The sequence below is a fragment of the Labeo rohita genome, chromosome 9 (assembly GCF_022985175.1).
Source record: "Labeo rohita strain BAU-BD-2019 chromosome 9, IGBB_LRoh.1.0, whole genome shotgun sequence".
NCBI classification, from domain to species: domain Eukaryota; kingdom Metazoa; phylum Chordata; class Actinopteri; order Cypriniformes; family Cyprinidae; genus Labeo; species Labeo rohita.
This window is the reverse complement of record NC_066877.1, coordinates 23879424-23905286: the sequence shown is the minus strand read 5'-3', so window position 1 is coordinate 23905286 and position 25863 is coordinate 23879424. Positions and strand designations below refer to the sequence as shown.

The 25863-nt window shown below is 35.1% G+C and overlaps 1 protein-coding gene across 1 annotated transcript; it reads left to right on the top strand.

Moving 5' to 3' along the window:
* The first annotated feature begins 374 nt into the window (after nt 1–374).
* appb (amyloid beta (A4) precursor protein b) lies at nt 375–25801 on the top strand. The gene is given in 18 exon segments (XM_051119631.1): nt 375–662; nt 7351–7518; nt 9491–9620; nt 9890–10002; nt 10260–10450; nt 12379–12623; nt 12795–12965; nt 15674–15807; nt 17088–17162; nt 17449–17607; nt 17772–17900; nt 17983–18082; nt 19616–19734; nt 19736–19820; nt 20497–20550; nt 20637–20707; nt 20819–20965; nt 23168–25801. Coding segments are annotated over 18 exon segments (2256 nt in total). The 5' UTR covers nt 375–599; the 3' UTR covers nt 23270–25801.
* Nucleotides 25802–25863: the final 62 nt, after the last annotated feature.

Here is a 25863-nt window from a genome sequence, read left to right as displayed (position 1 = left end):
TTTGTGTTGCTGTACATTGGATCAAATAAATCCAGGTTTAGACTAATAAAAAAAAAAAAAAAAAAAAAAAAAAAAAAACTTTTGACTGTTAGTGTATATTACAAATGAATTTCTATAGTGACTGGAGCAGATGTTAGTCCACTTATAGTCATCTTTAACCTTATAGAGAGGTTATTAAGCTACAAAAACTGAAAATCACCCAACGGTCCCATGGCTTTGGTTATTTCTAAATAATTATTATTTCCACTGATAAAAACAGGTGTTACTCTAAACTGATGCTATAATTTAAATCGAACAGAGATTCAAGGCTTTGCGATTGTCTCTGCGTGCTATTCATTCATTCCAGTGTTTTGATGTATCGGTCAAATTCTGCGGTTTCCTCGCTGACCACCTCCAATCCACAACTCCACTCTCTTCCACACTTTCCAGACGTGTGGTCAGCTGACTTTCACTGGAGCAGCTGTGTGCAGTCGCGCATTCTCACAAAGCACAACCAGCACAGACGACAGGGGAACACGGAGCTGAAAATCGCGACAGAAAAACCCTGATCCGCTCAGGACGTTTATCCATCAGGACGTGCTACATTTGGGAACACGGCCATGGGTATGGACCGTACGGTATCCCTGCTGTTAATGCTGACGACTCTGTCGCTCGCCATCGAGGTAAGAATAGTGATTGTGTAATGGAGAAGGAGCTTGATTCTCCTCCATACTTTAAAGGACGGCCTGGGAGCGAAGGGAAAAAACGTAAAGCGAGAGCATGACACGGATGCACACAGACATTTTGAGCGCTGCGGGATTGTCAGCGGCGTATTCCAGCAGGATCATAGCTTTCTCTCTAATGCAATGGGTTTTTTTAGTGGCCATCGGTGTTTTAAATCAATTTTAAAAAGTGCTGGGTGGAGGCTCCTGGTGCAGACTGGATCGCCCGGTTTACACAAATATTAGGCATAACGGGCGAACTGTAGCGCGTTAAACTGATACATACCACTGAGAAAAGACGTGCATCATTCTAACATCTTTATAGGAGATGCATTGTTTTAATATTTGGGAGTCGCCTGTTCACCTTCATATGAAAGCGTCAGCTTACATTCGAAGGACGTGCTGATAAAAAAAAAAATGCATGGTGGAAAATGCTGATATGGCGGTTTTATGTTGCTGTACCTTTGTGTTTTTTATGTTAGAGGTTAGAGAAGATAAATATGGACCAGACTCGTGTCATGCAGATGCGCCTAGTGAAATCATGTAAACACAGTGAATGACAGCTCTTTGTCAAGGAGGCATGTGTTAAAGAACGCAGTCCCTCACCGCTTGCAATACAGACGTTTTTATACACAAAATAAGAAACATAAAACCTACGGCTGGTTTGCAAGCTTGCAGTTCTCCATTTTGAGGGAATAAATGCTGTGGCAGCAATCCGGCGGCCCTCCTTAAGCATTCGAGCATCTGAGGAAAATCATATTCCTCTGCGGCGCCTTTGCGCATCTAACATTCACACGAGTGTTTTATGAAGGCGTTTGCTTTGTTATGTTGGCATGATTGATAAAATGCGTCAATGATGTGGGACTGGTTCACGGTGGAGAGATTTTGTAAGGAATATTACTAAAAGATGTTAGTTGACAGAAGCAAGATGGCGTCAGTGAACTGCGGCGTTTCATTTTTTTTTTATCCAAACGGCGTAAAGGCAAAAATCTGCTCTGGATGGGTTTAACCTGTTTTTTGCGCCCAGACGGCGGTTTATGCATTGCATGCACAGATTATTTTGTTGTTGGGATTGCGTGTCAAGTTCAAGGCTTTATTGACATCTAGTACTTAGTTTAAACACATAATATAAATGTTTAATTCTAAACTGCTATACTGTATTTCCATAATATAGGCCTAGACGTACATGTGGTGTTAGTGTGCTCAAAACATATGGTATAAGCCTTTGTGGTACCAATATCTGCAAATAAGAATCAGGGGTTTTAGGGGTGTCACCTCCCTACTGAATCCCTCTGGAGGAAAACATAACAAAAATTGAGTGTGGAGGGAGTAATGTCTTAAAAAGGGTAAAATATAGGTCAGTATTATGAATATTTCAACATTATTGTTTCAATAATCATGAAAGCTCAGATGCGAATCTGTGTGTATTTTCACATGGTTCCAAACAGGCCCTCACAAAGAACATCAGGTTACTATTGTGTTTCATGAAGTTATCTGATCTTAGTATATGATTCCCCTCTGGTTATTTTGTGGGGAACCAATTCGTAACATTATAGGAATCTTGTTAGGTGTCATTTTTAACAACCATACACTAATGTTCCCAGGACATTCTGGAACAATGCTTAAGCATGTTCTGCTCAGATAGCTATTGGATAATATATGTCCAAAAAAAGGTTCTATCATTGTTTTTTATGTTATTGATTCACATCACAGTTATATCAAGTGTATGAAATCAAGTATGCTGGTCTTAGTCCATTGATGGGGTCATCAAAACTGAGTAAAAAAGTGTGGCTTATTGTGGTAGGCACACTCTAAAAATGCTGGGTTAAAAACAACCCAACTTGGGTTATTTGGCAACCCAGCGTAGGGTAAATATTGAACAGAACACATACTGGGATATTTTGACCCAGCTGGTTGGGTTAAATGTTTTTACCCAACATGCTGGGTGGTTTAAATGAGTGAATTTTATTTATTTGGGTGAATACAGCATAGTTTTCAATATTACATGAATTTAAACTCGTTTAACAAGCATTTTAGAAATAAAAAATAGAACATTTAAATGTAGCAATTTAATTTAAGTTTATTCAAACTTTCTCTGCAATCACTTTTCAACAAAATAGTGCTAATTCTCGTGCCAGTGTGTTGGCGAAATCTAAGCCGGTGATGGGCTGCTGTTTGCAGGGGGAACTACGAACCTCAGACCGCCAACTTGCATTTCACTCATAGCTGAAAGATGCGGTGACAGACTCCATAACCTACCCATAAACAAACAGTACAGAGATTAGAGACCATATTTTAACATCAAAATAAATTAAATTTAGTATTATAACAACTAAAATCAATTTATGTTATGCAAGGCAAAAGGCGTTTCCATCATTCAAAACGACTGCTGCTGACACATTTAGTTGACTGACATCTTGTCCTTGTATGCTGCATTGTGTAAATAATATAATTTACAGACTTTATAAATTAAATAAAATGTATACAAACCTTTATTTCGCTGAAGAAGTGCTCCAAAACGGCGGCAATGAGAACCGCTCTCCTGTAGAGGACACAAAGAGCCCACGCCCTGACTGTAACTCAACAGTTGGGTTGTTTCGTCGGAGACAGGCTCAACCCAGCAGTTGGGTAGAAAAAAATAACCCAATATTTGATAAATAAAATGAACCCATTAAAAATGACCCAGCAGCTTAGTTACAGAAAAACTACCCAGCACCTGGGTAAAAAAATCTAAAAAATAACACAATAAAATGACCCAACAAGCTGGACCCAGCATTTTTTAGAGTGCAGAAGAACTACCCTCAATCTGGGAAAAATATTAAAAAACAACCCAATAAAATGACTCAACAAGCTGAACCCAGCATTTGGTTTGAAATAAATAACCCAGCATTTTTTTTTAGAGTGCATGTAAAACAACAATCTTGAGTTCTGATCAGGGGAAAAAAAAACTAAAACTTTACCGCTTGTAAATCATTATATGATGTGCACACTGACTGCTGCAAGAAATAAGACCCTCAAGCATTTTCATTGAAGGTGTCATTTGTATGTAGTGTGCCAAAACAAGCTTTGAGAGTTTGTGTTGTCACCTCTTTACTGGTCATAATAACCACGAACAAGGTGTTTTGCCTGAAAGCTCCCTTGCTTGGTTTGCTTATAATTGGTAAATCTGTTTTCAGTCAGCCTCCATCTAAAAAAGGGCTTCCTTTGTTTGACTGGGAAATGTTAGTGGAACATGTAAACACGGTCGGTTTTAAATTATGTCTTTGAGTGCAAGTACAAAAACGACCTCATTGATTTTGACAACCTTAAAGATTAAGCCAGAGCTGAATGGCTCTCGAAAGCTGTACATTTCATTTTGATAGATGCACTAATGTGGATCCTGAGCTGCTATGACAACCTGGCTGAGACACTATTTCGGGCGATAGATATTCACAGATGATTAGCTTTCACGAATGGTTCAGCGGCTGTGTCAATATTAAAGCATTTCATATATCATGCATTGACAGCACCATGGTAGTAATCCCATCTAAACAGTACATGTAAACCCATCTATAGCTGATATCTCACAGCTCATTGCAGTATAAGACCATTTTGTGTCTAACACATGGTTTTCCTAAAGAGCTAACTACTGTACTGTGGCCAGCATAATTACTGTATTCTGTTTAAATTGCCCTACAGCAGAGAGATGTTTTATTGCACTGTAACCACCAAACCATTTGTTAAAAAGTAAAAAAAAAAAAAACATCACCAGACAGAATCTATCTATCTATCTATCTATCTATCTATCATCTATCGGCTTAATGAGACAGATGCATATTTCAGACAGCTGGCTATAGCAGCACTTCCACTGTTTGTTACCCAGGACAAAAGAGGGAAAACACAACAGTCCCATAATTCCTCACGCTCAGTTGAACAGACTGGGTGGGTCTGGTTGTAAGGAACCTTTGTGACACACTGGGTCGAGGCCAGGCCAAAGACAGAAAAGAGGACAGCCATTATTCTTTCTCTCTTTCTCACACTCTCTTTCTCAGTGGCTCAGTTTATGAATTGAATGTCTTCTACAAATATGTTTTCCTTTAGTCTTGTAATCTTCAAGACCTTTACCCCAAACTCATACTGCTTTCTCATTTATTTTTCTTCTCCTTTCTTATTTTCAAATATCCTTCCATCCACTAAAAGAGATTAGATTGTATTTAAGGCTTTTAATTCTGAAGCAAATAGGACAGTAATGTTTCATATTGTAACTTATGTAACTGGTATCATGGCTCTAAAACAGATTAATATTTGTTTACAACTTGTCAGATCTGTTTTACATTGAGCTCTCGGGTGTTTTTATAGTTTAGTCAGCAAGAATGAACTTAGTTTGATAATTCACTTTTTAGTAAGACCCTCACACTTAACACATAAACCTCAGTGTTCAAATAAATGTGTAAGACTATAAATATAGTCAACATTGTGTGTTACACTAGAAGTGTGGCTTAGTATGAAGGAAAACAAATCCTCCATAGTTACCACTGTTACATATTTCTGTGTGGTAAATGAAGAGAAATGTATAAACTATACCATTCAAAATTTGGGGTTAGTAAGATTTGTTTTTTAAAGGGGTCATGACATGGATTTTTAAAAATTATTTTAATATGTTCCTTGAGGTTTACTTATAATCTTAATAAAGTTTTTTGCACAAAATTTGATTATTTTCAACCCTCATTCTGACCCTCTGTCTGAAACGACTTATTTTTAAGGAGCGGGTCCTTTAAACCTTATCAGTAATCAACCACTGTTGTGATTGGCTAACGTCACCACACAGGAAACTGTGTTAACGCTCCATCGCTATTGCATTTGAGTGTTCTAACAACATGACCAAAAAACAAAGTGGTAATTTCCAGACAAAGCATTATGAAATAATTTACTTACAGTTAGTGATGCAGCTGTAGTCAGATCTAGTACCGCTTCATCTCTCAACAAATGTTTCTTTGTGAACTCACCATGATACTGTGTCTCAATTATAAAACAATGCTCCGAAGTCCGAACAATCCTCTGACACGATCCAGGATGCCATTAAAATAAACTATCCACTTGTTCCTTATGCTGGGATCCTTCTGATGGCTGTACAAAGATGTGAACGAGCTGTTTAAACCAAACACGTCAAAACGAACGCTCTTTTGCTTCATTTGTCCTACTGATGACAGACACAAGCACATGGACTGTCAGAAAGCGAATGTGCATCTGTATACTGTATCCAGTGCAGACAAGATAGCGGCATGGATTATAATTTCTATTTGCTTTTGACACAACATGACATTTACATTCAGTTTATTCAAGTTATCAGCCATTAAGCTACTAAAGGCCAGTGGGCCTTTGGTGAGAAAATGACTATTCATCAATGCCAGCTCTGTGGAGGCAGTGTTTATTTCTCATGTCATGACCCCTTTAAAGACATTAATACTTTTTCAGCAAACAAATACTTTTTCAACAATCAAAAGTGACAGTAAAGTCTTTTACATAGTTACAAAAATATGTCTATTCCAAATAAATGCTGCTCTTTTGAATTTTCTAGTCAACAAAGAATCCTGAAAAAATGTACCACAAAAGTATTACGAAGTACAACTATTTTCAGTATTAATAAAGGAAATGTTTCTTGAGCACCAAGTCAGCGTAGTAGAATGATATCTGAAGAATCATGTGACACTGAATACTAGAGTAATGGCTGCTGAAAATTCGACTTACTGCATTTCAAAAAATATATATTAAAATTGAAAGCAGTTATTTTAAATTGTGATAACATTGCACAATATTACTGTTTTTACTGTATTTTTAATTAAATAAATTGGTTAGCATATAAGAGGATTCTTTAAAAAACATGCAAAAATCTTACAGACCCCAAACTTTTGAACTATTTACAGCATATACATATTTATGTAGTATTTAATATTTTATTAAATACCAGGAGAGGCTTCAAAGACCCCCTAATAGCATTTGTATAATTTGAATTTTGAATACTAGCAGGAACATCAAAAACAGCAACAACAGCATAAATAAAGCTGGAAAACTGTATAATAATCATATAACAGCCACCACATCATTTCTTCACGTCATAGTGCATGCCAGGAACTCAAACCCAACACTGTTCAGTCTGTAAGTGTTTATCTAGTCAACTCTCTGTTTGGTTAGTTGGGACAACAACTGGTACAATATTGTTAGTCTAACGTGTTTGTATGTAGATTCAAAGTAATCTCCTTGTATCAGTAAATCAAACAATACTGATACCTCCATCTCAGTGGACCACACAGAGCATGTTTTGTGGACATTTTAATATTTAGTACTCTAAATAGATTGGTAAACCTGCTGTTGTCTACATCTATCACATGCTCAAGCTATTTGCCGAATCTCTGTTCTTCTCAGTTCGTCTCTGTCCATAAGTCATATTGTAATTAGGACAGTCGAACAATAAAAATGTGGTCTGATTACTTCAGTGATATGCTGATTAACTAATCATATCAATTACAGTCGATCGTATATATATGTATATATATATATATATATATATCAATGTTTGCTAAGAAAAAAGCCCCCCGCATGAAGACAGCTGAAGATCATAGGCTTATGTGATAATGGTTTCTTATGTTACCGCTGATTGTGCTGTTGGCAGGTGCCATCGGATGACTCAGTGGGCTTGTTGGCGGAGCCCCAGGTGGCCATGTTTTGTGGGAAACTCAACATGCATATCAACATCCAGAGTGGCAAGTGGGAGCCAGATCCAACTGGCACCAAGAGCTGCATCGGCACCAAAGAGGGCATCCTTCAGTACTGCCAAGAGGTAATAAGAGAGACGAGAGAGAAAAAATGAGATTGAGTTCTGCTGCAGTGTCTGTGTTACTCGTCGATATCTTACACAGATTGTAAAACATTATTGTATCCTGACTACTTTAGTAATTAAAGTCAATTATATAATGACAATCATTAATTAATAGCCCAGGGCCTTTTGAGTATTACATAAGCATGTCAAGTTCTATTAAGTGGATGACTCATATGAGTGCTTTAGATAGCAGTGTGGCCGATAGCCAATATAATGTCAATATACTCTACCGTTCAAAAGTTGGGGTTAGTATACATTTTTTTATGAAATTAATACTATTCAGCAATAGTATATTAAGTTGATCAGACGTGATAGTTAAGACATTTATAATGTTACAAAAGATTTTTGTTTTAAACAAATGCTCTTCTTTTGAATGAAGAAAAATAAAAGAGCAAAACTTTTCAATAATGATAATAATGAAGAAGAAATGTTTTTCTGAGCACCAAATCAGCATATGTGACCCTGGACCACAAAACCAGTCATGAGTATCACGGGTATATTTGTAGCAATAGCCAGCAATACAATGTATGGGTCAAAATTATGGATATTTATTTTATGCCAAAAATCATTAGGATATTAAGTAAAGATCATGTTCCATGAAGATATTTTGTACATTTCCAAATATATCAAACTTAATTTTTGATTAGTAATATGCATTGCTAAGCATATGGACAACTTTAAAGGCGATTTTCACAATATTTTGATCTTTTTCACCCTCGGATTCCAGATTTTCAAATAGTTTTATCTCAGCCAAATATCGTCCTATCCTAACAAATCCTAGCTACATTAATAGAAAGCTTTCATAGGATGTATAAATCTCAATTTCAAAAAACTGAACCTCATGACTTATTGAATCATGAATTACATTTAAAAATTATTTCAATCAACTGAGAAAAAAAGTTATTTTAAATTGTAATATTTCACAATATTACTATTTAAAATATTTTATATATTACACATTCCTTGTCTTACTATATGCAAAGAGAAATTTCTGCAACTACATATGTGCAGCCATAAAGTTTGAGGTTTTGATTGTGAGAGAAGGTTGTGAGGCTGAATATTTTTAGTAAACAGTTATTTTTAGGATTATTTGGAGTTTATTAAAGAGTAAATTCACCCAAAAATGAAAATTCTGTCATTAATTACTTACCAACATGTCATTACAAAATCATAAGACCTTCGTTCATCTTCAGAACAAAAATTTTTATGAAATCCGAGAGCTTTCTGACCCTGCATAGACAGCAATGCAACTAACACATTCAAGGCCCAGAAACGTAGTAAGAACGTCATTAAAATAGTCCATCTGTGGTTCAAACGTTATGTTATGAAGCTACAAGAATACTTTTTGTCTTCCATGTCAGTCTCTGCTGCACAACACACGCGGCGTGGTACTGTTGTATATGCATGTCGAATGCTGACATGGAAGAGAAGAAACGTCTTTGTGCACAAGAAGCATTCTTGTAGTTTCATTTTATCAGTGTTCTTACTACATTTCTGGGCCTTGAACGTGTCGTGCATTACAGTCTATGCAGGGTCAGAAAGCTCTTGGATTTCATCAAAAATATCTTAAATTGTTTTCCAAAGATGAATAATGTCTTACAGGTTTGGAACGACATGAGGGTAAGTAATTAATGACAGAATTTTCATTTTCATTGGGTGAACTATCCCTTTAATGCTGACTGGTGATTGGAAAAAAATGAATGTTTTCAGCAACAAATTTTCATTTCAGCACATCATAATTATTTATATTCTTTACATTCTTACATATATTCTAATTTCCCAATTAGTAAAATCAAGGGATCTTTTTTTCTCATTGTATAGCCTGTTTTACTTGGAAATAGGTCAGATTATGAAAGTAAAATGTTTTGCCAATGGCTTTTCTGTTTTCCCTTCATTATCATCTGGTAATTGTACCCCGTCTTGACTCCCACAGGTATACCCAGATCTCCAGATCACTAACGTAGTGGAGGCCAACCAGCCCGTCAGCATCCAGAACTGGTGCAAAACGGGTCGTCGCCAGTGCCGCAGTCACACGCGCATTGTGGTTCCCTACCGCTGCCTGGGTACGTATCCGTGTTTACATAAAGTCTATCCTTCAACGTGATGCTTACATCAGAGCACTCCGCCACTCCTGGGGTATTAACCTGGATTTGTGGGACATTAAACTAATGCTTTTAACGTGGCTGTTGTGTGATTTCCTATCATCCTTCTGCATCAGATAAGATGAGATTCATCAAAACACATTTGCTCAGGATATTTCACCCTGCGAGGTACATATCAGCAAGAATCTATCTGAACACCTGGTGAGCAACTGTTTGCTTTTTTTGATTAGTTGGCGAGTTTGTCAGCGATGCCCTCCTTGTCCCAGATAAGTGCAAGTTCCTGCACCAGGAGCGAATGGACATGTGTGAGAGTCATCTGCACTGGCACACAGTGGCCAAAGAGGTCAGAGGTTACACCACATGGACATTTACACATTCGCAAAATTTTGAAGCTACACAGAGCTGTAATTTGTGCCAGATCCAGCACCTATTTGCATGTTGAATAATAGTGCAGGCAGATTATGATTGAATAGGATTTATAATACACCTCTGGCTAACCCACAAGAGCATTCTACTTATAGCTGTATGATGACTCAGCACCTTATATCACTCTCGCTTTCGCTTCTCGCTCGCTCGTTCCCTGTGGCTGCCCCGCTGCAGTCCTGCGGTGATCGTTCCATGAATCTCCACGACTACGGCATGCTGCTGCCGTGCGGCATCGACCGTTTCCGCGGAGTAGAGTTTGTATGCTGCCCTATGGAGGAGCAGAAGGAGTTAGACAGCGAGGAGCAGGAGGAGGCCAACTCAGATGTGTGGTGGGGCGGCGCAGAAGCCGAGTACACGGACAGCAGGTAAACACAAGCAGTGCTTCAAAACTCTCTTATTGACTGTTTCCCAGACCACTAATAAAAACAGCAGCATTTGAGCTGGATGAATTCCACAAGTTTGTGTTAAATCTGATGATTATGTTCTCCAACCTCTTTTGAGAAAGATGAAAAGCATCCCATACAGCAAAAATATATTGTAGGGGCCAAAATATATGCTACATATAGGTTGTAAATGGTAGGGCTGGGTAAAAAATATCGATTTCTCGACTTTAAACGATTCTTATTTTTACGAAACGATTCTTAAATAACAAGAATCGATCAGCATTGCCTGTTTTCAGTTAATGAATGAAATATTGTGGTGCACCTCACATCCAATAATTCGCAAAAAGCTTTGTGCTTTGTTACTTGTGATATGAAACAAAGTCTCAGGTTTCAAATTCTCCATTTTATTACAGTATTCAAACAATAAATGCCGTTTTGGCGCTGTTTAGTGACAGATCGCTGTAGAGCCTCCGTTTAAGAGAAGCGGCAGTGTGGCGCGAACGTCAACTGATCATCTCCTCACTTTAATACCTGTTTCAACACGAAATAAACATGAATAAACTGTAAAAGTTATGTTAAAAGAAAGAGTACAACTTACCGAAATCCGTATCCTGTCTCGTGTAATCGCTCAATCAGTGTTTCAACCGTGCAAAGACATCAGTTTAACAGCTTGTAAACAATGTCACGTAATGTCACATTTCCGGATCGAATCACAAGCTTGTGAATCAGAATCGAATTGTGACATTTCTGTCAAAACCCAGCTCTAAATAGTGCTAAATATTTTCAAGTTGAAATACATATTTAGTTTAAACTTTGAAATACCAGAATATTTGGCAGAATGTACTTGAAGGAACAATAAAATACATTTCTAAAAATGCCTTATGGGTAAATACAAAATAATTTTTAAGTATATGTTTTGCAAAAATGTTTAAAAATGAAAATATATGAAAATGGCTAAAAATATATAAGGAAATGTAAGTAAACTTAAATGTATTTTAAAATCTATATTTGCAATACAGTTGAGGTCAAAAGTTTACATACACCTTGCAGAATCTGCAAAATGTTAATTATTTTAGCAAAATAAGCAGGGTCATGCAAAATTTATTTATTTAGTACTTGTAGTCCATAAGAGAATATAGTAGTTGAATTTATAAAAATTACCCTGTTCAAAAGTTTACATGCATGCAACTATTACAAAAGACAAATTCTTCAAATTCTGATCTTCAAATTCAAAACGTTTTCACCCCCTGGCTTTTAATGCATTGTGTTTCCTTCTGAAGCATCAGTATTCAATGTATGTGTATTCAAATACACAAAAATGCTGAAAACCCAAAAAACTGTGTGACCTGAAGGACTTTTCTGAAGAACAGCAGGCAGTTTAACTGTTCAGGACAAACAAGAAACTCATGAACTATCACCAAAAAAAAAAAACAGCTGTGGATCAGTCAAGTAACAACACAGTATTAAAAATCAAGTGTAAACTTTTGAACAGGGTAATTTTTACAACTCTTTTATGTGAAATATCTTATTCAGGTCAGTATTAAATAAAAAGTAACATGCATTTTGTATGATCCCTCTTTTTTTTGGTAAAATAATTAACATTTTGCAGATTCTGCAAGGTGTATGAAAACTTCAACTGTATATTTTTGACCCCATTGTATAGCTTGAAATATATATTTAAAATATATCTGATTATTTAGTGCAGAATCTTAAACATATTTCATGTTCATATTATGAAATTCTTTGTTTAACATTGTTCACTTAAAATATTTTTATTGGTCTAATGTGTGTTTAACATTTTTCACACTCCTATAAAACAGTTCATTATCTGGTTTAAATTATATTTTGAATTCCATATTTTCAGTGTAGTCTCAAAAATGTCATGATCTTCATATACTTTTGCATCACAGTGTACTGAGAGAACAGGCTCCGACCAAACCTGAACCTGCTGTGACTGAGGATGATGAGGATATCAACAATGAGGAAGAGGAAGTCTGGGACAACGACGAAGATGGTGACGGTGAAGATGATGAAGATGAGGAAGATGACGATGAAGACACAACTGATGAACAAGACACCAGTGAGCAGACCTCCAATGTTGCGATGACCACCACCACCACTACCACAACAGAGTCTATAGAGGAGGTTGTGCGAGGTGAGATTTCTATATGCATATCAGTGGTACATTTCCAAACGTTACAACTATGAATACTAATAAGATCATGTGGCATTTCAAGACATGAAGTTTGGCATGTAGTTCTTTAAATAGGTAAAACGTTACATATGAGCACTTAAACAAATCCACTGAGTGTCTCTTCCCCATCAGCGGTATGCTGGGCCCCTCCTAGGTCGGGGCCGTGCCATGCCAAGCTATCCCGCTGGTATTTTGTGGCGCAGACGGGCCAATGCGCCCCCTTCATGTTTGGGGGCTGCGGGGGTAACCGCAATAACTTTGAGTCTGAGGAGTACTGCATGGCTGTCTGCAGCAGCAGTGCGTGTAAGTCCAGACGTCTCCTGAGAAGAAGTTCACCTCTCCGCTAACCAGCACATCATCTCTTTCTCACTTTCTTCGCTTCATTCGTGCCAAACTCACAAGCTCAGCAGATGGCTGGATGCTTTAGCTCGCATGGATTACAGGTCTCTGTGAGGTGACCGTATAGGAAGAGCGTCTTGTTCTTTTAGTTTAGCCTCCTGCTGTCTTTTCTGAGCATACTGAGCACTGAAACTTTTCTTTAATTCTCCATCTGTGTCTCCTGAATTTACAGCACCATAGTAAAATAAATAATATTACTGTGATCTACAAATTAAAAAAAAAAAATAAATCAGTGGTGGTGTGGACTAGTAAGTTTTGCTGTTTAAATACTGCTCTGACTTTACTGTTAGACAGTGGGAAGCTGTTTGGACACTGATGCTGAATGTAACCATCTATTATCTTTTGTGCATCAAGTTTTATATATACACACTACCAGTCAAAATTTTTGAACAGTAGAATTTGTAATGTTTTTTTAAAGAATTATGTTTTGCTCACCAAGCATGCATTTATTTGATCCAAAATACAGCAAAATCAGTAATATTGTGAAATACTTTTACTATTCAACATTTTTATTAACGTTTTCTTTCTTTCTTTTTTACTAAATTTAAATGCCAGGATGCTTTAAATTGATCAAATGTGATTTTGAAGACATTTATGAAGTTACAAAAGATTTCTATTTCAGATAAATGCTGTTCTTCTGAACTTTCTACCTGAAAAAATTCTACTCAGCTGTTTTCAACATAATAATAATAAATGTTTTTGGAGCAGCAAATGAGAATATTAGACTGATTTCTGAAGGATCATGTGACTGGAGTAATAATGCTGAAAATTCAGCATTAAAATCACAGGAATAAATTACATTTTAAAATATATTCAAATAGAAATCAGTTATTTTAAATAGTAAAAATATTTAAAAATTGTAGTATTTTTTTTCTGTACTTTGGATCAAATAAATGCAGGCTTGGTGAGCAGAAGAGACTTTTAAACAAAAACATGAAAAATCTTACTTTTAAAAAACATTAAAATAGTATAATAATAATATATAAATACACTGTGAAACTATTGTTTATAAATGTTTTGTTTATATATATATATATATATATATATATATATATGTTACCGAGCTAACAAGAGTTTAACATAACCACTTATAAAAAATGAGCTGTCCAAAACTTGTATACGTAGGATGACTTTTGTCTTTAATGACTAGTCCCCAAATGTTTTTTTGGAATGCTTCAGAAAGCACTAGAATATTACAGAATGATGCAGAAGCTTCTAGAATGTTCCTATTCCTATAAAAATTCCTATTAAAAAAAGTAAATAAATAAATAAAAACTAAAAACATACACACACACACATACATACATACATATATATATATATATATATATATATATATACATATATACATGGCTTACACTACTAGTATTTTTAGCTATAATTTTTCAAATGAACATATTAATTAAAGAAAAAAAATATTTAGTAGTTTTATTAGGAATATTTGTTTATTTATGTATTTATTTATCATTTTTTAAATTCAGTAGAAAGTTCTCTATTCTGTAGCTACAGTGGTTTTTGAGTGTCAGCCTCCTGAGGTTTCGAGTAGATACTTACAAATTAGTAAGCCTGAATGTTAGTTTGTGCTTTTGTCTGTTTTGAAGACACCTGCATGTCAGTGAGTGCATTTCTTAACCTGCTGAACACTGCATTTCTGTACGTACCTCCCCCATTCTCTCTCTCCGTTTGTGTTTATCTTTGTGTGTGGGCCAGTGATGGAGCTGTAGTCGGCCTCTGGTCAGACCAGTCTGTGGCGCGATTCAGTGGGCGGTTTCCGCTCGGTTAAGCACAATGCTGGACTCTGTGGGAAAGTGACAGCGGAGCAGCCCTCATCCTGACAGGGCATATTCCTCGCAGCCGGTCTGGCTGTTCCCGCATGCTCGCTGTCAGAAAGTGTCACAGCAGCTTCACAGGAGCTGCTACAGAACATGCACATAAAATACAGCTCTCACACACCCCACATGCATACAGCGACACAGAAAAAGTATTTGGACAATTATGCCACACTTAAAAAATCTCACTGCATTACTAAATATCAAACCAACTTGCATTTATTTTAAATAAGGAAATTCACAAGCCCACTGTATAAGGTTTAAAATTGTAAATAGATATACTTTAAAAAATTAAGGCATTTTGTACTTAGTGGAACATATCTGCATGTCTTTATAAAATGAAAAGTGAAGTAAAAGTGAATACTTTTTAAATTCCTGGTCTTGTTGTGCACTATTATCAATGCACGTTATTACAAATTAAGTTCAGCAACAAAGCTATACCACATATTTAATATTTTCTACTAAATGCAGTGACATTTTTAAGTGTCTAAAGTGTCAGAACACTTTTTGGGGTTGCTGTATATACACAGATGGCATACTGGATGGTTTTCCAGCATGAAAACTTTTTTAACTCTCTGAGTGCACCTAAATCATGCAGTATAGCAACCTTTGGCAAAAGCAATCTCACATAATGTTTCTGTCTCTGCTAACCAATTTTAACCTGCACCTGAACTAGCTGTTCTTTCCCAGGAGTCTTCACTCTCTTTGCCGTAAGGAAGATTCTCTGGTTCATATATATCTGTTTTTTGGCTTTCACTGAACAAGACTTCTCATTTTCTTTAGTGCCAACCATGGCCCCGAGCCCTGCTGATGCTGTGGATCGTTACCTGGAAGCTCCAGGAGATATGAATGAGCACACCCGCTTCCAAAAAGCAAAGGAGAGCCTGGAGGCTAAACACAGAGAGAAAATGTCAGAGGTGGGAACCTGAGTAGAGAGTTACACTGCAGAGATACATTGCAATTATATTGGAGTTACAGCAGTATTTAATCATTTTTATTAATTTGCACAACAGTTTATAGTAATAAATAGCTATCTTTACCTACATATGTATTTTACTAAAACTTTTAGAGTATAAAAAATGAAACATGGATTCCCATGAACAGTTTTAGTGATGTTGCAAATTAAAAGCTAAGCCAGAGTGCAAGTAGAGAATTAGAAATAGAATTTATTTGTAATAAGCCTAATAACCCTAGTGAAAAAAAAAAAAAAAATAGTCAAATGTATTTAAAATACATATATTTTGTGCTAGGTATACTACAACTGTATTTAAATATTTATGTACTTAATAAAAGTAATATTTTAGTAAAATAATATTATAGTAAATTAGTATTTATTTAAGAGCAATTGTTTATTAATACATTATCGTATATTATATTATATTATATTATATTAGAGTTGAGGTCATAAGTTTACATACACCTTGCAGAATCTGCAAAATGTTAATTATTTTACCAAAATAGATGGAAACCCAGTGCATTAAGACATATTTTTTGAATTTGAAGATCAGGGTAAATTTAACTTATTTTGTCATCTAGGAAACATGTAAGTATCTTCTGTAGCTTCTGAAGGGCATTACTAAATTAAAAAAAATATGATATTTAGACAAAATAAGAAAAAAATGTACACATCTCTATTCTGTTCAAAAGTTTTCACTCTCAGCTCTTAATGCATTGTGTCTCCTTCTGGAGCATCAGTGAGTGTTTGAACCTTCTGTAATAGTTGCATATGAATCCCTCAGTTGTCCTCAGTATGAAAAGATGAATCTCAAAAGAGATTCTGAAGAATTTTTCTGAAGAACAATAGGCAGTTTAACTGTTTAGGACAAATAAGGGACTTATGAACAACTATTCAGGTAACAAATCAGTCTTAAGAATCAAGAGTGTGTAAACTTTTGAATGGGGTCATTTTTTATAAATTCATCTATTATTTTCTCTTGTAGACTATATGTAAACATCTTTTATGTGAAATATCTTATTCAGGTCAGTACTAAATAAAAAATAACATGCATTTTATATGATCCCTCTTATTTTGACAAAGGTGTATGCAGACTGTTGACCTCAACTGTATATAAATTATATTACATTATATTATCTATTACCATTATACATGTCTAAAAACATGGTAGTGGTTTTTGTGAATAAGTGTTCAGAATTCATTTAATGACTCTGTCCTTCCATTTCTCTTATCTCTGTTCAGGTGATGAGAGAATGGGAGGAGGCAGAGAGACAGGCGAAGAACCTTCCTCGTGCTGATAAAAAGACCATCATTCAGGTAAACTCTCAGCACCTGATAAATGTGAATGGGATATGTTGGCTGATGATTCATAAGCAGTGAACAGCAGAGAGTAAACAACATTTATTGTTCATATAATGTAGCGATTTGTGAACCTGTTATGTAAAGCACTTAGCGGGGTTGCGGTTCAAGTGCATTTAGATTTAGTAGTACAGCATACAGTTCCCATTAAAGTGGAGCGTGGTTGGGGGATTGAAAGGCTTGTGGTATTTTATACGTCAGGATTAAATGGTTTCTGGCTTTGTGTTTATTCGTGTTTCTATAGCGCTTCCAGGAGAAGGTGGAGGCGTTGGAGAAAGAAGCGGCCGGGGAGAGACAGCAGCTGGTAGAAACCCACATGGCACGAGTGGAAGCTCTGCTGAATGACCGTCGCCGCCAGGCACTGGAAAGCTACCTTAGCACTCTGCAATCGGACCAGCCTCGGGTATTCACACACAACCGTAGTTCTGAACTACAAATAAAATGGCATATGTTGGACAAATGTGTTTACAGTAGTAATTTGTGTCATTTGTTTGTCTAATCTAATATCTGTTATGGATAAATGGCAACTGCTGAACAAGAAAACTTGTTTTGTCCTGTCTCGTACAGCCTCGGCAGGTGCTTAATCTGTTGAAGAAGTACATACGAGCGGAGCAGAAAGACAGGCAGCACACTCTCAAACACTTTGAGCATGTGCGAGAGGTGGATCCCAAGAAGGCATCTCAGATTCGACCATTTGTAAGATTATGTCAAGTTGTTCTTTCCTACTATAGGCATGGGTAGATTATTCAAACTTCAGTTTGACCGCTTGTACCCACAGGTGATGACCCACCTGCGTGTGATTGAAGAACGCATGAACCAATCCTTGGGGTATCTCTACAAGGTGCCACAAGTGGCTAATGAAATCCAGGACCAAGTGGGTGAGTGTGAGGTGGTTTATTTAGTGCTAAATTCACATAATAAATATGCACATAATAAAAATACTAATCTCTGTTCAGCTCTCTCACATGCAACACACATGCACTGCTATTCAATAGTTTGGGGTCAGTAAGATGTTTTAATGTTTTTGAAAGAAGTCTCTTATGTCCACTAAGGCTGCATTTATTTTATCACAGATACAGTAAACAGAAATATTGTGAATTTTTTAAAACATTTTCAATTTAAAATAAAAATGAAACATGGATTCCCATGAACAGTTTTAGTGATGTTGCAAATAAAAAGCTAAGTCAGAGTGTAAGTAGAGAATAAGAAATAGAATTTATTTTTAATAAATTTCTACCCTAATGAAAAAAAAAAAAACTAAAATGTAATTGAAATACATTTATTTTGTGTAGGTATACTACAAATATATTTAAATATTTATCTACTTAATAAAAACAATAAAAAATATATAGTAAATTATTATTTAGATTATTAATTAATATTAATTATTATTATTAAGAGCATTCGTTTATTAATACATGAACTTATATTATATTAAACCCAATGCATTAAGAGCCAGGGGGTGAAAATAAAGTGTGAAAAGAATCAAGTGTGTGTAAACTTTTGAATGGGGTCATTTTTATAAATTCATCTATTATTTTCTCTTGTAGACTGTATGTAAACTTCTTTTATGTTAAATATTGCGAATTTTTTAAATAAAAAAAAATATTTTTTAAATAAAAAATAAATTCGCTTTTTTTAAACAAAAAGTTTTCTATTTTAGTATATTATAAAATCAGGAAACATTCCTTATTATTATCTTAAAAACAGTTTAAGTGTTTAAGTGTTATAATCGGATCCGTGGTGTGTCTACCAACCCAGTAATTTTTTTGGTAAGCCTTTCTCTGCAAGAATGTAAAAAATAAGCCGCTCTGATTTTGACAGTTTAAGTGCAATACGACGTGAAAGAGAACTTCGTTTAGTACTCACATGTCGTGTGACAGCCGCTTTCTGTGCGAGAACTTCAGATATGTGCGCTTTAGAAAACCTATATCATAAGTTTAAAACTAATATGGCTTTAAAACACGATTTCAGTGCGATAGACATGATAATCAAAACCAAACAGATGTTTTTTAGCAGAGTATCTGAGCTACGAGCTATAACGGCACAGTCTTATTCTGGAAAAGGGGGCGGGGAGCAGCAGCTCATTTGCATTTAAAAAGACATGCACGAAAACAGCATGTTTCTGCTTCCACTCAAAATACGCATTTTCAAAATGATATGAGTGATCTGTGGGGTATTTTAAGCTGAAACTTCACAGACACATTCTTGGGACATCTAAGACTTATATTATATAAGAAAAAGAAAAAAGAAAAAAAAGAAAAACATACTGACCCTAAACCTTTGAATGGTAGTGAATGTTTAGAAATTATATTTATTGTGAAACATACTATAATTAATCTTATATTATAGTCTGCTTTTAAAAAGTTTGAAAAGCCCTTATTAAGGTCTCTCATTCTTTCTTTCTCCAGCATTGCTTATTCAGCGTGACCAGGCAGAAGTCACCCAACAGCTGTCGTCTCTTCAGAGTAAGATGAGGGTGAGCTATGGGAACGATGCCCTGATGCCCGACCTGCCTGACAGCACCACCCCCCCTGGACAACCTGCCACCAGAGCAGGACGGCCTAGGGTTCATCCACCCCGAAAGCTTTAACCAGGCCAACACTGACAACCATGGTAAACATTTGCACACTGAATGCTGTAAATGAACTGCAAACTTTTGAAAGGCTCATTTTCATGATCACCATAAACACATATTGAGTAAGCAATAATATACAACTATACACTGCTGTTCAAAAGTTTGGGGTTGTTAAGATTTTACTTTTTTTAAATAGTCATCAAAAGTAACAGTAAAGACTGAAACATTTATAATGTTTCAAAAGATTTCTATTTTAAATAAACGCTGTTCTTTTGAATTTTTTAGTCATCGAAGAATCATGAAAAAAAAACTTGGTTTCCACAAAAAAATAGTAAGCCGCGCTGTTTTCGGCATTGATATTAACAAGAAATATTTCTCAAGCACCCAGTCAGCATATCAGAACGATTTCTGAAGCATCATGTGACTGAAGACTGGAGTAATGGCTGCTGAAAATTCAGCTTTGCCATTACAGGAAAATATATATTTTTTTTTTAAATATATTAAAATACTAAACAATTCTTTTAAATTCTAATAATAGTTCACTTTTTTAACTATTTGACTGTTTTTACTGTATTTCTAAATAAATAAATGCAGCCTTGCTGAGCTTAACTCTTTTAAAAATTTTACCAACTCCAAACGTTTGATCAGTAGTGGAAATAATACCTAAACATTGCATTTAAAAGAGACTGAACAGCTTTTTTATGTCTTGTTCAGTTGAACCCGTAGATGCCCGTCCAATTCCAGAAAGGGGTCTGCCTACAAGACCCGGTAAGTGTGTGCATTTTATTATTTTCACCCATTGCTTCGTTTAATATCATATATCTGATTATGTTCATATGTGTGGTTGTTTGTAGAGATTCCAAAGGTTCGGCTGGACATTGAGGAAAGACACAATGCTGGTTATGATGTTCGTGACAAGAGACTGGTACAACGATTTACACAAATATATTGCCAAAAATACATAGAGATAAAATATAATGCGTGTATTCGGTTTTTCATATTGTACGCACTGATTGATGTGTTTGTGTTGAATCAGATGTTCCTTGCAGAAGACATGGGCTCTAATAAGGGGGCAATAATTGGACTGATGGTGGGTGGAGTTGTCATCGCAACTGTCATCGTAATCACTCTTGTTATGCTAAGGAAGAAGCAGTACACTTCTATTCACCATGGAGTTATTGAGGTGAGAAACATATTTCTTCGTGGCCATTTTGTGATGTGCAGAATTGGAATATAGTATTTTCACATATATATTTGCTAAAATATTTGAAAATATATTTACATAAATATATTCTGTATCTATATGTATATATATATATATATATATATATATACACACACACATATATATATATATATATATTTATTTATTGACATAAAGTTTAAATTAAATATAAATATTATATATTTTATATATTATATATTTACGGAAATATATTCTCTATCAATATATATATATATGTGTATATATATATATATATATAATAAATACTGTATACTCTAAAAATCTTACTGTCCAAAAACTATTGACTGGTAATGTTTTTCTTAAAGAAGTCCCTTCTACTCACGAAGCCTGCATTTAGTGGATCCAAAGTACTGCAAAAGCAGTAATATTGTGAAATATTTTTACTATTTAAAAAAACTGCTTTCTAATTGAATATATTTTTAAATGCAATTTATTCTTGTGATCAAAGCTAAATTTTCAGCATCATTACTTCAGACTTCAGTGTCACATGATCCTTCAGAAATCATTCTAATATGATGATTTGCTTTTCAAGAAACTTATTATTATTACTATCAATATTATTATTATTATTATCAATATTTAAAACCGTTGAGTAAATTTTTTTCATGATTCTTTGATGGATAAAAATATCCGAAGATCCACAGATCTTTTATCTGCATTTATCTCAAATTAAAAGCTTTTGTAACATTATACCATTTAAAAGCTTGGAGTCAGTATTATTATTTTTTTTAGGAAAGAAAGTAATACTTTTATTTATCAAGGATGCTTTAAATTGATCGAAAGTGGTGATAAAGACATTCATAATGTTACAAAAGATTTCTATTTCAGATAAATGCTGTTTTTCTGAACGTTCTGTTCATCAAAGAAACATACTCTAAAATCTACTCAGAAAATCTATCCAGCTGTTTTCAACATAATAATCATAATAATCAGAATATTAGACTGATTTCTGAAGGATCATATGACTGGAGTAATGATGCTAAAAAGCTCTGAAATCACAGGAATAAATTACATTTTAAAACATATTCAAATAAAAAACAGTCATTTTAAATAGTAAAAATATTTCAAAATGTTAATGTTTTTATTGCTTAGAATTAAAAAAAAAACGCAGGCTTGGTACGCAGAAGAGACTTATTTAAAAAAAAAAAACATTAAAAATCCTGATGGTCAAAGGACCACAACTTTGTGAGTAAATAAATCTATTTTTGATACATTTGCAAGTGTTTTTTTGTTGTTGTTGTTTTTTTATATATGTATATATAAAATATAAAACTAAATGTCTGTTGTCAGGTCTAAAATATTTTATCAGTTAGATAAAATTATATTTTAAAATACTTCTAAAAATATTTGAAAATATACAAAAACATAGCCAAAATATATATTTGCTAAAATATTTGAAAATATATTTACATAAATATATATAATATATATATATTTATTGACAAAGTTTAAATTAAATATAAATATTATATATTTTATATATTATATATTTACGGAAATATATAGATAGATAGATAGATAGATAGATAGATAGATAGATAGATAGATAGATAGATAGATAGATAGATAGATAGATAGATAGAGAATATATTTATGTAAATATATAATATTTATATTTAATTTATATATATAAATTAAACTGTATTTTATGTCAATTTTGTTTTTTTTTTAAGTTGAAATACTAAGTCTAAAACTTAAATAAAATTTAAGCTAAATGGATATATTTAAAAATTATTTAAAAATAATAAAAATGACAAAAGCCCAGAACAAAATTACTGAAACTTAAACTAACATTAAAGGAGAAGTTCACTTCCAGAACAAAAATTTACAGAAAATTTACTCACCCCCTTGTCATCCAAGATGTTCATGTCTTTCTTTCTTAAGTTGTAAAGAAATTGTTTTTTGAGGAAAGCATTTCAGGATTTCTCTCCATATAGTGGACTTGTATGGTGCCTGTGAGTTTTAACTTCTAAAATGCAGTTTAAATGCAGCTTTAAAGGGCTCTAAACAATCCCAGCCAAGGAATAAGGGAATAACGGTCTTATCTAGCAAAATGATAGTATATAAATAAACACTGCTGGGAATCTTAGTCTAGGTCTGAACAAACACTTTTAACGACAACCTAATTTTTTGTCTCAGGTGGATGCAGCGGTTACCCCTGAGGAACGTCATCTCACTAAGATGCAGCAGAACGGCTATGAAAACCCTACCTACAAGTTCTTTGAGCAGATGCAGAACTAAAGAACCACTTCAGATCCACACATTCCCCATCCCCACCGCCAACCATCACCACCATCATCAACCACCCCACTGCATCAGGACAGAGAATACAGACTGATCCCTCATACACGCTATCGGTCAGCTCTGTCACCATGGAGATGAGAGTGGCTTCCATCACCTGACCATTTCATCCAATCGAACAAGCGCTCACTCAGTTTGCACAGAAGAGTGATGTGTCATTGCTGCCCATCCAGCCATCTGTCAGTACGATGGTCCATCTGTCTGCTCCCATGCCTGTCCATCACAGCACTGTGCAGTGAATGAGGCGTTCTTATTGCCCATGCTTTCCTTCTAACTTACCCATCCACATTTTTTTCTCTCTCTCTCGTCTCTCTCGAGCATTTTTGTTCCCCTACAGAGCTTTGTTAAGCACTTATGTCCCCTTCTCCTTTTTGTTTGCACGCTTCCTTCCTCCTTCTCCCTCCTTCCTTTTTCCTGGGCACTCAAATGATGCGGTGCTGTGTTTGGCTACACAAGGCTCCAACCGCAAACAACCAGATGCCGAATAATGTATTTATCATTAAACGTTCCATTCAGGTTTTTTTCTGGAAAAAAATGCCAAAAATCAAAAAAAAATTAACAAAAAATCCATACATTTAAAAAAAATGAAAAAAAAACAAAACAAAAACATTAACAGAGATAAGAAATGAATGTTTGTTTTTATTTTGTGTGTAATATGTATTGAATTAAGGCAGAAACTAGCTGTATCTATATAGTGCATGGCAATTTTAACAGAGAGATGGTTTCTGGATCCAGGCGCATATTTTGACCTCTCTCTCATGTAGAGATTTTAGCTGGATTGTACATTTTATTGTCTTCTTGTGATCACATTTTAAATAAGTGAAAAAATCTGCTTGGCTACATCGTCACAAGGACATGCTTTAATCCAAGTGTGCTTTTTCTTTCTTTTGGACCATGCCACGCACACTTAAATGGTTGCATGGGGCTGGAAAAAGATGTATGTATTGTATTATGAAGTGTAATATTAGCCCACGTTTTGGTTAGATTTTTTTTCTTAAAGAAGTTAATGGCCAGAACAAAAAATTACAGATAATTTACTCACCTCTTGTCATCCAAGATGTTCGTGTTTTTCTTTCTTCAGTCGATAAGAAATTGTTTCTTGAAGGGAAAAAAATCAGGAATCATCTCCATATAGTGGACTCAAGTGGTGCCCCTAAGTTTTAACTTCCAAAATGTAGTTTAAATGGAGCTTCAAATGGCTCTAAATGAACCCAGACGAGGAATAAGGGTATTATATAGCAAAACAATCAGTCATTTTCAAAACAAATTGAAAAGTTATATACTTTTTAACCTCAAACGCTCGTCTTGTTTAAGTCTGCGTGAACTCTGATTTGTTTTGTTTTTTTGTTTTTTGGGAACTCGGTTCAATACGGTCAATACAGTTAGGGTATGTCAAAAAACTCCCATCTCGTTTTCTTCTCTAACTTCAAAATCATCCTACATCGCTGCAGAAGTACAAGTAGACAGACTACGCATGCGCATCGCAGAGACGAGACAGATGTGCATTTGAGATTAAAAATATGTAAATTGTCAAACTGTTTTGAAAATGACCGATAGTTTCGTTAGATAAGACCCTACTTCCTAGGCTGGGATCGTTTAGACCCATCTGAAGCTGTATTTAAACTGCATTTTGGAAGTTCAAATTTGGGGGCACCACTTGAGTCCACACCTGAAATGTTTTCCTCAGTAAACATAATTTCTTATGACAGAAGAAAGAAAGACATGAACATCTTGGATGACAAGGGGGTGTGAATTAGTAAATTATCTGTAAATTTTAGTCTGGAAGTTTACTTCTCCTTAAGGGTCTAGGCCCTTTCTGCCTCATGAAGTTTTATTCCATGTCGGGATTTGGTACGGGGCCGGGATTAGGGAAGGGAGGTATGGAGCGGTGGTGGGATTTTGCTTCAGAAATAGCCACCATTTTTGGATTGTGTGATTTTTGTCCCACTTTCCCCTCTTTGTATTCCCCCCAGTGTCTGTGATATTCACGAACACAGTTTGGGACAGAAACACCTCACCTTCTCCCCCCTCTTTTATTGTTTCACTGAAGTATCTCATAGCACCTTACAGGCCAGAGCAGGTAGGAAGGAACGGGTAACGTTAGATATGAAATATGAGTTCATGCCATACGGTCTGTTGAAATGACCTCCTAAGAGTTATGATGTTGAAGGAAATTGTGAACTGTTGTAAAATACATTGTATGAGACACAGCCATTTAATGATTCAAACATTGTGCAGTTCTGTCACAGTGCACACTGCTCATTACGTTCCTGTATAGAATTACCTTAGCTCTAAAATCTGGTGTTGTGCTGATTAGTAGATACTCTGAGGTGAGTGTCTGTGGTCAGTAGGGAACAAAGAAAGCTCTTTCTGTGACATTTCCTTCAGTATCTATTCAAACCATTGGCTTAGAAGGGGAAAAGCTTTCTACAACACTGTAACCCATGAATAAAGTTTTGAATGTACATACAAGCTCCTTGTGATGTGTTGTTTGTGCTAAAACAAAGGGTGTGTTTGATTTCTGCTGCATTATG